The following is a 14,512-nucleotide window of genomic DNA, read 5'->3' as shown; positions in this document are numbered from 1 at the left end:
TGTCCTTATTCTTAGCTATATAAATAATTGTTCCCTTTCTTTTCATGGTTTCTGTCTCCCCCTCATTAGCTGGGGTGGTGGAAGGATAGGGATTCCTCATTTCCAAGTAAATCTGAATTAAGCCCACTTGCTTGTGGCCTTAACACCTATATCCGGAGAAGTGTTTTCACCCACACTGGCTCTCAGTGCAGCAGTTGTTAAAACCTCCTGCATCTGAAACAACACCTAAGACCTGCAAATACCTGCTCCATATCTCCAGTGTGTTTGTACGGGTGATCTGGGGTGACCCACCATGCTAAGGCAGTGCCAGGTTTCTTACAAAAAAAGTCTGTGGGATTGCAGGGAAAATATGAAACAGGGAATTAATTTTCATGAGTCACATAATCACAGAATGGTTGGGGTTGGAAGGGATCTTTGGAGATCATCCAGTCCAACCCAGCTGCTCACGCAGGGTCACAGAGCAGATCACACAGGTGGGTCCAGGCGGGTTTGAGTGGCTCAGAGAAGGAGACTCCACACCCGCTCTGGGCAGCCTGGGCCAGGCTCTGGCACCTCCCAGCAAACAAGTTTCTGCTCATGTTCACATGGAGCCTCCTGTGTTTCAGTCTGTGCCCGTTGCCCCTCACCCTGGCGCTGGGCACCACTGAACAGAGTCTGGTCCATCCTCTGACACCCACCCTGAGCTATTGATCCCACTGATCAGATCCCTCTCAGCTTCTCTTCTCCAGCTCAACAGCCCCAGCTCTCTCAGTGTCTCCTCATCACAAAGATGCTCCAGACGCCTCAGCATCTCTGTGTCCCTCCGCTGGACTCTCTCCAGTAATTCCTTGTCCTTCTTGAACTGGGAAGCCCAGAACCAGACCTGGTTCTGCAGATGTGGCCTCCCCAGGGCAGAGCAGAGGGGGAGGAACAACCTCCCTGACCTGCCACTCACACTCTTCCTCACACACCCCAGGTACCATTGTCCTCTCAGCCACAAGGGCGCATTGTTGACTCATGGTCATGCTGTTGTCGACCAGAACTGCCAAGTCCTTCTCTGCAGATCTGCTTTTAAATAAACTCCACGTTTTTGATGCTGGAGAAGCTTTGGGGAAGCACAGGTATCTCCAGGTGTTTTGCAGGGCTCTGCCAGCCCTGAGGGGAGGGCTGTTTGGTGCCTGCTGGGCAGACACTGGCAGGCTGGTGCCTGCATGGGGCACCACCCAGTGCTCCCACTGGTGCCCAGCGCTGCCGCCTGCCCATCCCAGCGCAGTCCCACAGCAGCACGCTGACACCATCACCACGGGGCGGGCTGTGCAGACGTGGGTCCAGCTCACAGGGCAGGAGGTGCCATCCCTGAGCCCCCATGTGCTCCCTGACCTCCAACCAAAACGCAGATGTGGGTCACCCATGACCAGCCAGGCTTGGCAGGTCGCGATCATCCCATGTCATCCACCCCAGTGTGGGAAAGCAGTGGCCATCATGCAATGTCCTGCCACCCGCAGAGCCTCCCAGCCCCAGGATGAGGACCATGGGGTGCCCCAAACCCCTGCTCACCCCGAGGCCCCACCCCGCTGGGGCCTCGAAGCATCACCCCCCAGTATCCAGCCCTGCCAAGGGACCCTGGGGACTAGGCCAGGGATGGATCCCCCATGGCATGAACCTTCTGTTGGTGACGTGACACTCTCAGGGGTCACCCTGACACCCCCAGTCCTGGCTGCAGGATGGGGCTGTCCCAGATGTGGCATGGAATGCAGCAAGGAAAGGGAGAGATTCAGACAGGGGATGCAGCAAATGGACCCCCACCACCAACAAGATGCCCCCCAGCAACCTCTACTGCCCCGGGGCCTTGACTCTTCCTGTGTGTGTGCAGTGTCACTGCGGCAGGCAGACACGAGGCAGCAAGTCTGGCTCCAGGGTTTATTGCAGCTGATTTCTCCCACCGTGGGCAGCAGAGCTGTGGGGTCTATGGGGCTTGGGCGGGGAGCAGGGCCTGAGCAAAGCAGGGGCACCGACTGCACAGGGAAGGGAACGTGCACTGTCTCCCTCTCCCCAGGACAGGAGTGGGGGCACCCACCCCAAACCAGTGCCTGCGTCCCAGTGCTGGCCAGCACTGCGGCACCGGGCACAGCTGCCCGCATGCCCGGGGCTCCGGGCGACTGCTCCTGAGCCCCAGAGCCGCTGTGTTCCAGCTGCTGACGGTGCAGGAGCTGCAGCTGCGCAGGACACGCACCGGGGCTGGCACAGGGTGTTGGCAGGCACGGGGACAGGGCACTGAGCTGGGGACGGTGGCACTCCCCGAAACCCCCGGGAGGCTGGGCACTGCGGCACGGTCAGCACACGTCTGTGGGCTTGACCAGGATGACGGAGGATGTGCAGTCACCGCTCGAGCAGATTCCTGGCCAGAAGATGTACCTCTTCCCATTGAGCAGGACGTTCTGGCACTTGTCGTACCACCAGCCCCCGTAGCTGTTGGCGCAGTTCCCGCTGTGCTGGTCTTGGTCCCTGTCGGCCGTGCTGAACTTCATGTTGTCGTGTATGCCCCCGTAGCGGGAGTGGTAGCCGGTCAGATAGTCCTCCCCGCTGCCCCGGAACCGGCCCAGCCGCAGTGGGTACCCACTGGCCTCGCTCTGCACGCTGAAGATGTCATACTCGGCATACTGGGTGACATTGGCTCTGTTCCGCACGACGAAGCGGACTTTGTAGGTGCCTTGCTGTGTCAGCAGGTGCAGGTACTCCGTGCCCAGCCAGTGATCACCTTGCACGTTCCCAAAGCCGTACTTGTACGTGGTCCAGGACTCCTTCCATGTGATTTCGGTGGAGTAAGTGTTTCTCTGGACAACAGTCCAGCCTTTGCCTTCCGTGTCCATGTCGCACCACACCACGCGTGGAGGAGACCGTGCCGGCTGGATGACGTACACCCCGCTGGGGCTGGTCTTGCGGAGATGGCTGCAGTCTGGGGGGAACCCTGCAAGAGCAGGTCAAGCAAGATGTGAGGGACCTGTCCTGGAGGACGTACTGACAGGTTATTGTGGGGCAGCTGTACTGGTGCTGCTGATTCTGGATCTCACCGGGTGCTGCACAACCAGTGGAATATACTGGGAATGCCTCTTATCAGTAATGGGTAGTACAGCTGCACCCACACCCGGCAGCTCATCGCTGCCCCCAGCACCCGTACTCACCGCCCTGGAACCTGCTCGCTTGCGCTGGGCTGGCACAGAGGAGCAGCAACCCCAGCACGGCGGGCAGGACAAGGTCCCTGCAGAGCCAACGCATTCCAGACTGGAGCCCTGGGGAGGAAAGCGCCTGTCACTGCCAGGATCCCAGGGCAGCCCCACAGCCCCGGGGAGCTCAGACCCAGGATGGCAGAGCCATGGGGCACAGGCAGGAGCAGGAGGGTCCCGGGGTGGTGGGAGCTGCAGCTTTGCTGCAGGCTCTGCCTATGCAGGGCTGAAGGATGGTGAGAAATGGCTTTGTCACCCTCCTGGTCAGCCCCTTCCCTGCACCAGACAGCGACCTGCAGTCACATTTTCTCATGTTTGTCTTAAATGTGGCGTGTTTGTTGGTGTTTTCTACAGGTCTAGCAGCAAAAGGGTATTTTCATGGGAAAGAAGTAAATCTGTGTTAAGAGCGTTCAGAACAAGTGGTTCAGAGCACTGCAGCTGAGTTTGGTGTACAAACCTGGCGCTCCACGTGCACAGCACGCAGTCCCCAGGGCTGCAGGAAACAGCCCTGTGGCAGCAGCAGGGAACTGGACAGGAACGTGCGGATGGAAAGGGGAGGAGTGGGATGGACACTGGACGTTGTCCTCAGCTCCTGCAGTGCCCCACTGCTGTCACTTAGCTTGGTTTCCTAGTGCTGCAGAAAGGGAGCTGTGAGGAAGAGGAGAACTCACCCATGGCTGTGTGCTGCTGAGCAGATGCTGGGAGCCTGAGCAGTCGGTGCCGCTGCCCTCAGCTCCATGCTGGCCCATGTCTCTTTATACCCAGGTCCCTGCCTGCCCACACCTCCTCCGTATGAGGAGCTTGGCTCCCCTGTTTGCACGGGCAAAGCAATCATTGTGTGTCCATCTGGCAGCTTCTCTTTGCTCAAGATTACACAAAGAAGCCCTAAAACTTTTTTTTGAGGAAAAAAATAAATTACTCCTAACCTCCCAGCTGTGGGACATTTATCAATGCAATATACTGGACCTGCCCAGGAGTTAAACCTTTCTGAGGATCTACCAACTGCTGCAGGACAATAAAGGAGCTAAAGGAGAGGGGAAAGGCAAACAGAAAGGAAGGAATGTGAACAAAAAGGGCACAGGGGAGATTTGTTTCATTCAGAGATCAAAGAGGGTAAAACCTATGATTTGTCAACATTCACCAGATCCCAGCACATCATGGCACCTGAGCGATGGCTGGAGGTCTGTCTCGGGCTGCTTCCCTGCAGAGAGCTGCCAAGGAGCCAGACCCGCAGCTGGGCTGCGAACACCGGCGCCTTTTTTGTCCTTGATCAGCAGAGGCCGAGGGCCGAAGGAGCCCCTTTGCAGGGGCCATCCTGTCCCTGTGATGGTTGGGGCATCTCTGAGCAAAAATATGCTGGGGGATGTCTGTGCAGTTCTTCTTCCCCTACACATCCCTTCCTTGGCCCACGTCTTGGTGGGAAGGAACAGGCTCAGGAAGGCTCTGCCGACCTTCTGCTCTTCCCCACTGCATGTGGGGTGGGCATCGCTCCGGCCTGGTCCGGGCTGGGTGCTGTCTGGGAGTCCATCTCATGGCCAGTTCATCCAGCAGCCACAGCTGTTGGAACCGCATCTGTCACGGGAGGTCTAACTTGTTTCACACATGGTCGTTTCAGCAAGCCCTCAGAACTGGGTTGGAGTCTCATCCTTGTTCCCCTCTTATCATAGACTCATAGAATGTCCTGAGTTGGGAGGGACCTACAAGGACTGAGTCCAACTCGTGTCCCTGCACAGGACACCCCACAGGTCACCCCGTGTGTCTGAGGACGCTGTCCAGTCTCTTCTTGAACACTGTCAGGTTGGGGCCGTGACACCTCCCTGGGAGCCTGTTCAGTGTCCAGCACCTCTGGGTGCAGAACCTTTTCCTCATGTCCCACTGACCCTCCCTGGCACATCTGCTGCCGTTCCCTGGGCTCTGTCACTGTCACAGAGAAGAGCTCAGCCCTGCCCCTCCTGCTCCTGCTGAGGAACCTGCAGCCCATGAGCTCTGCCCTCAGTGTGCTCTGCTCCAGCTGAGCAAACCCAGGGACTTCAGCCGCTGCTCATCCGGCTTCCCCTCCAAACCTTCACCTTCTTCTTCCCTCTATTCACATCACGCCTTGGGATACACCAGCCGCTTCTCACCTGTCACTTGTAGCTGGCTCTGCTGGCCCCACGCTGCTGCCATCCTGTTGGGACAATTTGCACTCCTGTGTGTCACTAGTGGTGGGTCTTTGGCTGCAGCACACTCTGTCTTCTAGAAGGTGATGCTTCCATCAGCAGCAGGTCCCACTGGGGGAGGGAGGGCAGCGGAGGAGCGAGGGCAGACGCCTGTCCCCATGTGCACAGGAGGCTCAGTCCCCTTGCTGCCCCTTGTCCTGCACCCTGTAACTCAGCTCCTCTTGCCACCTCTGCGTGCCCTGGCTGGGATCACTGCTCCGAGGCTGCTCATGCCCCATCGCTGCTCCTCCCAGGGACAGCGGCACAAGGAGAGCTTGCCGGGGATCCCTGTCGTGTGAGGGTGGCAGGAGGCACTGAAGGGTGACAGCATGCAGGGCCACCCCAGTGCTCACCAGGGTCACACACAGTGACAGACACAGCTTGGCACCTTGGCTCTGGTGCTGGCACCGAGTGCCATGGCGGGTGTGGGCAGCGTGGGCAGCTCCTGCGTGGCATGGGGGGCTGGCTCCAAGGGCTGCAGAGGCCCTTTTCATCTTTTTCAAATTTGGCCGCCAGTAATGTCTCAAAGACAAATGCTACAGCCCCACGTTATCTATCAAGGGACTTTAGGAAGCTCTTCTAAGAAGAAAAGTGCTTCATTAAAAGGAAACTGCTGAGGAGCAGCCTTGGATCAGGTCTGAGATACTCATTGCTGTCCAACACAACAAATAATACTGCCAAGCGGAGCTGGCAAGAATCCTTTTTTTCTGTGAGTACACATGGAATTTTACAAGGGGTCAGGGAGGATGTGTTCTTCGGTGACAAGTCTTGGTGTAACCCAGAGCAGGGCACAGCCAGGTGCTGTCACAGCGGCAGGGCTGGTGCTGGGACCTTCACCACCACCTGCTGGTCTCCTGAAGGACAGCAGAGGTGGCAATGCCACCCAGGATGAAGGACCTGGGGATGAAGGCAGCATGGGGCCAGCAGCCAGCACCAGCTTGGTGGCAGCAGAGTCTGTGTGGGTCCGTGGCAACACTGTGGAGCATCCCAGGGCTGGCACAGGGACGTGTTCTGGCAGCTCAGCACCTGCTGGTTTCAAGCCATCAATAAACACCTCACCGTGATCGTAGATCAGTGTCACTGAGCCATCAGCCACCACTGGCAAGCTGTGCCACTGCCTTTCTTAGCGCTCCCCTCCCATCCCTGTGCATTTGCAAGCCTGGCTGCAGCCTGGACTGGTCAATACCTGCCGAACCCACAGTCACCCAGTTAACCGAGTCTGCAGCCAGCTCTGTGATGAGGGGTTGCTCCCCAGGTTACCCAGAGCTGTGAAGTCAGTGCTAAACCCTCCAGCAGAGCCCTCAGCTCCAGCGCCAGCCCTGGAGCCCTCGGGAGGGTGGTGGGACCTGCCCCACAGCAGCACTTGGGCAGCAACGCCCCCGCATGCGTGGCTGCCCCCTGGGACCGGCTCACTGCTCACACCAGCCCAAGCAGTTGCATCACTGGGGGGGGCAGGGCTGGGGACAAGGCCCCTTTGCAGCCCTGGGGTGAGCAGGGACCAGGGTGCAGTGTCAGAGAGCACGGCTCCCTCTGGGGGGATGCACCATCCTGGGGTGGGCAGACCCTGGAGGCTGTCTAACAGAAACCCCTGGCATCGGGTCACAGGATGTCCCCACAGGGTTTGACATCAAATCCCGTAAGTAATAACAACTTCAAGAAAAGTTCTTATCAGGAGTATTTGTTGGTTTGATGGAATTTTGTGTGAACACCAGGTGCTGTTTGCTGAGGTGCATTCGGGAGCTCTTATCACAGAAGCACAACAGCTGGTGCATGAACAGAGGTGGTTACAGATGAGGGCAAACAAACCATAAATTTCCAACACTGGTGACAACTGGAGGGGGTGAGTGTTGTAGTTGGGGCCAGCTGGTCCCACCTCACCCACGGAGCCCTATATAACGGCACGGTTGGCCACCCTGTGCCAGCCAAACCCGCTGCTTCCCGCTGCTTCCCGCTGCGCAGGGTCCCTGCAGACGGCATGGGTGAGTGTGGGGTGGGACGGGGTGGGCTGGGGGGACCACACTATGGCCGGACACCGCGTCTCCTCTGCCTGCCCCTGCCCTTCTGCCACCCCACCTGCGGCTCTGCTTTTCCCACTGACCATTTCTGGCCTCGGGATGGTGGGATGACCCTATTCCTGCTGTAGGTCTCTGTGACTGTCCTACTCCTCATCCTCTCTCCTGCATTCCTGGCCATAAGCGAAGCCGTTCTGCTCTGGGTGGTGTTGTAAAGGCAACATTTGTTTAAATTATATTTGTGCCACAACCTAAAGCACCCCCCCCAAAAAAAAAAATCAGAATGGAAGCTAATTAATGTATTAATCACCCATTGACCCCATAAGTCCTTCAGGGTACTGAAGCTGGGTGAGCAAGCTGTCGACACAAATCTATGGAGCTGAGCATGAACAAACTGTTGGGGAGAGCCCTGATCTGTATGGTCCAAGGAGGCAAATTGCTCAGGTTCCCGATGCTGGCAGAAACCGCCCTCTAAAGCACAGTGTGCTGGCCCAGGCTTCAGCAGGACGCGCTGACCCCTGGCACGTCCCTGCAGCAGCCACAGCTGTGACACAAGGGGCAGCCTCCAGCCTCTGCCCAGCACCCTCCTGGGAGGGGACAGTTTGGGGACAATTAAGTGAAGCCCCTGATTCTCAGGGCACCATCAGCATTGTGGCCATAACAGGTCCTTTCTTCCCAAGCTCTCAGGTTCCCGTGCCTTGTTTGTCACTTGGGGTTTGACTACCCCAAGGTCCCAGCAGCTCCTACAAACCAGCACGCTCTCTTGTAGTGTGAGCTGTTTTTCTCGACACACACACTGATGCTGGCTCCACATCTCCATGGTGGGACCCAGAGCCCCTTGCTTTAGCCCAGACTGCAGCCAAAGAGGATGACCTTGCTCTTAGAAGCTGCAAACTTAGACCTGTAAAGTGTAATTTCTGGGGAAAAGTGCTTCTCTCTGGGGATGTATGCCTTTGCAGAATGAGAATGCTTGTTTTTTGGAAATTGTTCTATATACTTCCGCTGCTCAAGAAAGAAGAAACATACTGTTGTGGATTTACTTATTCCATTAGTTTGTTTTAACTTGTGCTGAATTTAGTTAGCCAGCTCTCTTCCAGTGGGTTTGCATTTCCAGATTGACCGTGTGTATTCTTTCTGCAGCTGCTCATCGCTCCAGTCTGCTGGTCTTCCCCTTGGTGCTGGCCCTGCTAGCCCCTCTTCTTGCTCTGGAAATTGAAAACCTGGAAAGATTAAAAGTAAATTTAGATGAAATCGCTAATCTCCATTCAAATGAGCTCGATCCTGGTATGTGTCTTCTCTTTTACATCCCTAAACTCTGTTCATCCGAACATCAGAAGCCCTCTCCCCTCTGCACAGAGAGGGAAAAGTGGAAAATAATGTTGGGGAAGAGCAGTCATACTCAGAAATAAAAGGAACCTGATCAAATCTTCCTCCAGTTTCAGATCTTAACCAAACATCATAAGATTTTGTAGTTCAGTCTTCTTTATTATTAACAGGACCACATGTGCCAACTGTAGATATTCAAAGGAAAAACCTTTTCTTTCACTATCTGCAATGCATCTGTAGCCCTGAGACTTCAGAGAAACTTTGCATAGGTGACCAACCAAAATGCTTTCTGAAGCCTGCCCGTGACTAAATAATACAATAACCTAGTCACGTCACTGATAAAGGTCACGCCACTGGAGGCTCTTGGGGAAAGTTGTCTTACAAATGTGGATGTTGTGATTTCTCTCTAAAGAGAATGTTGCTGCTTTACATGCTTTGAGCTCCTTTACCTCTCTGAATGTTTCTGAAGCTTTTTATGAGCAGAACGAACAGTGAATCCCTTTGACCATCACCGAGAAGCAATGCAGATTTACAGCAGCATCAAACTCGACAGTTTAATCTTGATCTGAAACCATATACAGTCTATCTTGTCCTCAGTTCTTCCTCTCCAGCAGTATCTCCTTGTACCAACACATGGATATGCTGTCCACTCCATGCATCTCCATAAAGCCTTAATGCTGAGTGCACCAAAAAGGCAGCCACCCAATAACTGGAGTGTTACCCTTCCTAGTATCTTACTGCTTTCGAGAGTTTACAACCAAAAGCTACCATCTAAGAAGAAAAATTAGCTCAGTGCCATTGCTGAAATGCCCAGGAAAAATTTAGTGCTGGGAGTACCAGCCTGTGTGGCGGGAGTTACCCCTGGGCTGTGGCTCATCTCACTCTTTCTGTTTTCCCAATGTAGAAGAAGATGGAGAGAATGAACGGCAGAGCAGATCCAGCAACACTCAGCAGAGCACAAACCAACGTGAGTGTCCCCTCCACCCCACTGGCAACAGGGAGAGGTCCAGGCCACCAGGGTCCAACAGTGGTGGGTGGGCAACAGGCCTGGGGGTAACCCAGTTCAACTCCTGGGAGCAAGACTGGGGATGGTGGTAACAGCAGCTGAACATGGGCCAGCGTGTGCCCAGATGGCCAAAATGCCACAAACATCCTGGCTGGTAACAGGACTGGTGTGGCCAGCAGGCCCAGGGCAGTGACCGTCCCTGTGCTGGGACCTGGGGAGGCCAAACCTCGAGTTCTGGGGGCAGTTTTGGGCCCCTCATGCCAAGAAAGGACTTGAGGTGCTGGAGCGAGTTGAGAGAAGGGAACGGAGCTGGTGAGGGGCTGGAGCACAAGTGTGATGGGAGCGGCTGAGGGACCTGGGGGGTTCAGCTGGAGAACAGGAGCTGAGGGGAGACCTTCTGATCTCTGAACTGCCTGAAAGGAGCTTGGAGCCAGGGGGGTCGGGCTCTGCTCCCCAGGAACAAGCGCCAGGAGCAGAGGAAACGGCCTCAAGTTGCACCAGGGGAGGTTGAGGTTGGATGTGGGGAACAATTTCTTCCCCAAAGGGCTGTGGGGCATTGGAACAGGCTGCCCAGGGCAGTGCTGGAGTCACCATCCCTGGAGGGTTGGACAGACGGACATGAGGTTCTCAGGACATGGGGCAGTGCCAGGGGTGGGTTATGGGTGGACTCCATGATCTTGAGGGGCTTTTCCAACCAAAATGGCTCAATGATTCTATGACTCAATGTGCTCCTCCACTCCATGGGCCAAGGCCACGCAGACATCACTCATTAGTAGCGACAGCTTCGCATTGCACCGTACCATACAAATCCCAAAGGATTTTGCAACTGCTGCTTACATGCCACGTGTCCTCTCCTATGCTGTGAAGCTCTGCACAGGGTGAGCAGAGGATGTGCCCCTGGGCAACACCTGCTGGGGTCTCACACCTGACCACGGCATCCAGTGCCAAGGGAATGAGGTTTCCTCTTTCCCCACTGCAGCGATGCAGGGGATACCAGGGCTGCAGGAACAACTCGCTTGCTCATCTAAACTTCTGCATAACTATGTAATAAGAGCCCTCCCCAAGCTAAGCTTGGATCCCTATATCATTATAAGGAAAGAGAAACACCTGAATGCTAGGAAAGAGTGAGGAAACAGGAGCCTGAGCCCCAAGGAGAAGTAATTTCTATGCTTATACCTTCAAAAAACATGCATATTCTTTTAATCACTTCATATCCCTTATAGAAGTTTCTGCTTTTACACCTGCAGTAGGAAGCAGTGGCAGAATTTTGCTATTCTGGCACAATCCCACATCTGCCCATTTCCTAGAAATCCCTGTCCCACACTGGGGGAGGTGCTGTGTCTGGTGGTCCTGCATGTTCTCTCCTTCCCCAGGGTGGCCCAGGGACTGCAGCGAGGTGTCTCCTGGCAGCCCCAGCGGCATCTATGTCATCCAGCCCACCGGCCTGCACCCCATCGTGGTGTACTGCAACATGAGCGTGGCAGACGGGGGCTGGACGGTCATCCAGAGGAACCGGCACAGCACCGAGATCACCTGGGCCGAGTCCTGGACCACCTACAAGTACGGCTTTGGGAACCTGCACACCGACTACTGGCTGGGCACTGAGTACATCCATCAGATCTCTAGGCAGAAGGTCTACCAGGTCAGGTTTATCATCTGGGATGCTGCGAACTATGCAAGGTTTGCAGACTACAACCTCTTCAGTGTGGAAAATGAGTCCCAGGGCTACCGGCTGAGGCTGGGAACATACTCGGGGTCAGCAGGAGATGCCATGGCCTTGAACAGTGCTTCCGCCACGCACGACAATATGAAGTTCTCTACTAAAGATCGGGATCAGGACACTTCCAGCGGTAACTGTGCCTCCAGCTACGGGGGTGGCTGGTGGTACTCGGCGTGTTATTCTGCACGGCTGAATGTTAGGGGGGCCATAACATGGGGCAGCCTGTGCAATGGGAACTGCAAAGCGTCTGCCATCCTCATCAAACCAGTTTCCTACTGTTAGTTGCATTTTTGTTTCCTTTCTGTCCAACCTGAGGCTGATTCTGGCTCTGCAAAGAGATGGAAAAAGGAAAAACATGTCACAGCCAAACCTGGTGTCCTAGGATTGGCCATATCCTGGCTACTGAAGTAAATAAGGCATCTTCCGCTTCTTCTCCCTCCTGTAGATTCCCTCTTTCCCTTCAACTGTGCTGCAAGATCTGGAGTTTCCAGGTCTGTACTGTGCTTCATATAAAATGTGAAACAGCCAAACCCAGTGAACCTATATGGTTAATTTACATCCTCAACTTCAGGCAAACCACCTAATTTTCACCTGCTGAAGATCTTGCTCAAGATATTAATGTGCACAGTCAAATTCCCACTCTGTACCTTCTACATTTCAGGCTTAAGCATTGTTAAATATTCGAATAAATCTGTATTCAAAATGTCTCAATTGTAAAAGTCTCTCTCAAGTCTTTGAAGTGCTCACAGAGGTTAACGTGTTAGGAGGTTCTGTAGGACGCACGTTGAGGACAGCACAGCAAAAGCAATGCAAAAATAAAGCTTGAAATACTGAGTGTAGACTTGGCCTTTGCCAAGGAAATGTCAAAACCTTTTCACATTTCTCAGCAACACTGAGGTTTAGGTTTCGTTGTCCATGCATCTCACATCCCCCAGTGTTGTGTGGAGTCCACCTCCTGAGCCAGGGCCATGGTGGCTTCTGAGAGATGACAGCACGAAGAGGAGGCACCATCCTGCCTTTGCTATGTTGAAACGGAAAAGAGATTTCAAAATCTCCGTGTGGAAAGACCTCCTGCCTCCTGCAGTCCATCGCTCTAGCACCCGCAGGACTGTTCCTCACGGGGGGGTTTGCTGCCAGTGTCGAGGTTTGCAGGTGGGCTCTGCTGCCCTCCCATTGCCTGCCGCAGGGGGAACGCCACAGTCGGGGGAAGCAGGATGAGTCCAGCGGTGTCCTAATGTTCCCTGGGCAGGAGGATGTCACCTGGAATCTCCCAAGCTCCAGGTGAGCAAGTGAAGCAGCCTGCCCTCAAAACCATCTGCAAACACCACGTTCCTCTGCTTGGACTTTCCAACAGCACACCCCAAACACTGCCTGGTCTCTCCAAGAGCAGAAGCACACCAAAGGCTGCAGGCTTAACAAAGAAAGGCTGCAGGCTTAGCACAGTTCACATGTAACTAACATGTCCCAGCAAAGGTTATATATACATATATATCTGGGATTTTAAGACTGTGTGAGAGAGATCTTGTTTGGGGAGGAGGGACTCAGGTCTGAACCAGCAGGGAAGAACAAGGTGAGGGAGCACGGGAAGGGCTCAGAAGAGCTCTGGCCCGAGGTGTCAGCAGGCAAGTGGACAGACCAGCTCTTGCATTGATTTATGGCAGGACTTAACATCACAGCTCAGAAAGCGCAAATGTCTTCACGCAGGATCTGCCTGAGACCACACCTGGAATATTGTGTCCAGTTGTGGCCCCTCAGTTCCAGAAGGACAGGGAACTGCTGGAGAGAGTCCAGCGCAGCCACCAAGATGCTGAGGGGAGTGGAGCATCTCCCGTGTGAGGAAAGGCTGAGGGAGCTGGGGCTCTAGAGCTGGAGAAGAGGAGACTGAGGGGGGACTCATTCATGGGGATCAATATGGAAAGGGGGAGTGTCAGGAGGATGGAGCCAGGCTCTTCTCAGTGACAACCAGTGACAGGACAAGGGGCAATGGGTGCAAACTGGAACACAGGAGGTTCCACTTAAATTTGAGAAGAAACTTTTTCCCAGTGAGGGTCTCAGAGCCTGGCCCAGGCTGCCCAGGGAGGTTGTGGAGTCTCCTTCTCTGCAGACATTCAAACCCGCCTGGACACCTTCCTGTGGAACCTCAGCTGGGTGTTCCTGCTCCATGGGGGGATTGCACTGGATGAGCTTTCCAGGGCCCTTCAACCCCTGACATTCTGGGATTCTGTGTGATTCTGTGATTCTCTGTGTCCCCTCTGCCAGGGTCAAGCCTATGGACACACCAATCCCGTCACCGACCGTCAACTCACCAAAGCAAAATGTTTCCCGCAAAAATCATGGCTTTACTCTTTTCTTGAAAGGATCAATGTGTTCCCTTCTCTGTGGGAAGAAGCACATCAGCAGATGTCATCCATTTCAGCTTCCAGCCACTGTGATATTAATGTGCTAAAAAAGCCTGCAACAGCACATTAAATTTATAGTGTGTTTGGCTCGGTGAGATGAGAGCTGCCTTCCTCACAAATGGAGAAAGATAAGCTACCAAATAAGAAGTGCTGAAAACAAATATTTTGCTGTCTTGTCATGCTTGTGTGGGATTTTTTTACACTACAGTTTTACTGGGTCTGCGTATCTGCCTTTTGAAGCGGTATTCCTCCCCCGCCTCCTACCACCTCCTGCTCAGGCCCCTTTGCGGTGAATCATGAGGTGCGTGGCAGGCAAGAGGAGGCAGCTGCCAGCTCCCAGCAAAGACTGTACCCGATGTAGGAGATAACAGCCTAAATAAAACGTTCTCAGCTGTCGAATTTGGGACTTTCTTGTTGTATTTAGGAATCTTTTTTTTTTTTTTTTGGCTAACTCTCTTGTTTGGAGATGTGCATTGAAGTCACCCTTCACTTACGCCCTCCCCTCCAGGACCAATGAGTGTGCACCAGGGATGTGGTGAAAGGCAGCAGCACCCACCTGTGCTCCCATCACCCTGTCCTCGTCCACAGCAGGAAGGAGGATCCCACCAGGTATCCCACCCTTAGCTAGATAGAGAAAAGGCTCTTTTG

At 54.4% G+C, this 14,512-nt stretch overlaps 2 protein-coding genes across 2 annotated transcripts; one reads left to right on the top strand and one right to left on the bottom strand.

Annotated features, from left to right (window-relative positions):
• Positions 1-2,196: 2,196 nt before the first annotated feature.
• LOC136110194 (fibrinogen-like protein 1-like protein) lies at positions 2,197-5,369 on the bottom strand. Its single transcript, XM_065853426.2, has 4 exons — positions 5,327-5,369; positions 3,173-3,269; positions 2,981-2,997; positions 2,197-2,947 (listed from the first exon to the last, which is right to left on the bottom strand). Exons 1-4 carry the CDS (start codon positions 5,367-5,369, stop codon positions 2,313-2,315), a joined length of 792 nt encoding a protein of 263 aa, XP_065709498.1. The 3' UTR covers positions 2,197-2,312.
• Positions 5,370-7,376: 2,007 nt separating this feature from the next.
• LOC136110193 (fibrinogen-like protein 1-like protein) lies at positions 7,377-11,747 on the top strand. The gene is made up of 4 exons (XM_065853425.1): positions 7,377-7,518; positions 8,554-8,697; positions 9,644-9,706; positions 11,119-11,747. Exons 1-4 carry the CDS (start codon positions 7,377-7,379, stop codon positions 11,745-11,747), a joined length of 978 nt encoding a protein of 325 aa, XP_065709497.1.
• The last annotated feature ends 2,765 nt before the right edge of the window (positions 11,748-14,512 follow it).

This window comes from Patagioenas fasciata, chromosome 19, assembly GCF_037038585.1.
Source record: "Patagioenas fasciata isolate bPatFas1 chromosome 19, bPatFas1.hap1, whole genome shotgun sequence".
Lineage (NCBI taxonomy): Eukaryota > Metazoa > Chordata > Aves > Columbiformes > Columbidae > Patagioenas > Patagioenas fasciata.
The sequence above is the reverse complement of the archived record's forward strand: the minus strand, read 5'-3'. Positions and strand labels throughout refer to the sequence as shown.

Excerpts from the sequence above, each read along its gene's own strand:
- LOC136110194 (XM_065853426.2), bottom strand. The coding sequence starts at position 5,369 with ATGGCAGCAGCGTGGGGCCAGCAGAGCCAGCTACAAGTGACAG. Across the intron at positions 3,270-5,326 it reads GAGCCAGCTACAAGTGACAG|GGCTCCAGTCTGGAATGCGT; the intron begins GTGAGAAGCGGC and ends TTTCCTCCCCAG.
- LOC136110193 (XM_065853425.1), top strand. The coding sequence starts at position 7,377 with ATGGGTGAGTGTGGGGTGGGACGGGGTGGGCTGGGGGGACCACACTAT. Across the intron at positions 8,698-9,643 it reads TTCAAATGAGCTCGATCCTG|AAGAAGATGGAGAGAATGAA; the intron begins GTATGTGTCTTC and ends TTCCCAATGTAG. Across the intron at positions 9,707-11,118 it reads TCAGCAGAGCACAAACCAAC|GGTGGCCCAGGGACTGCAGC; the intron begins GTGAGTGTCCCC and ends CTCCTTCCCCAG.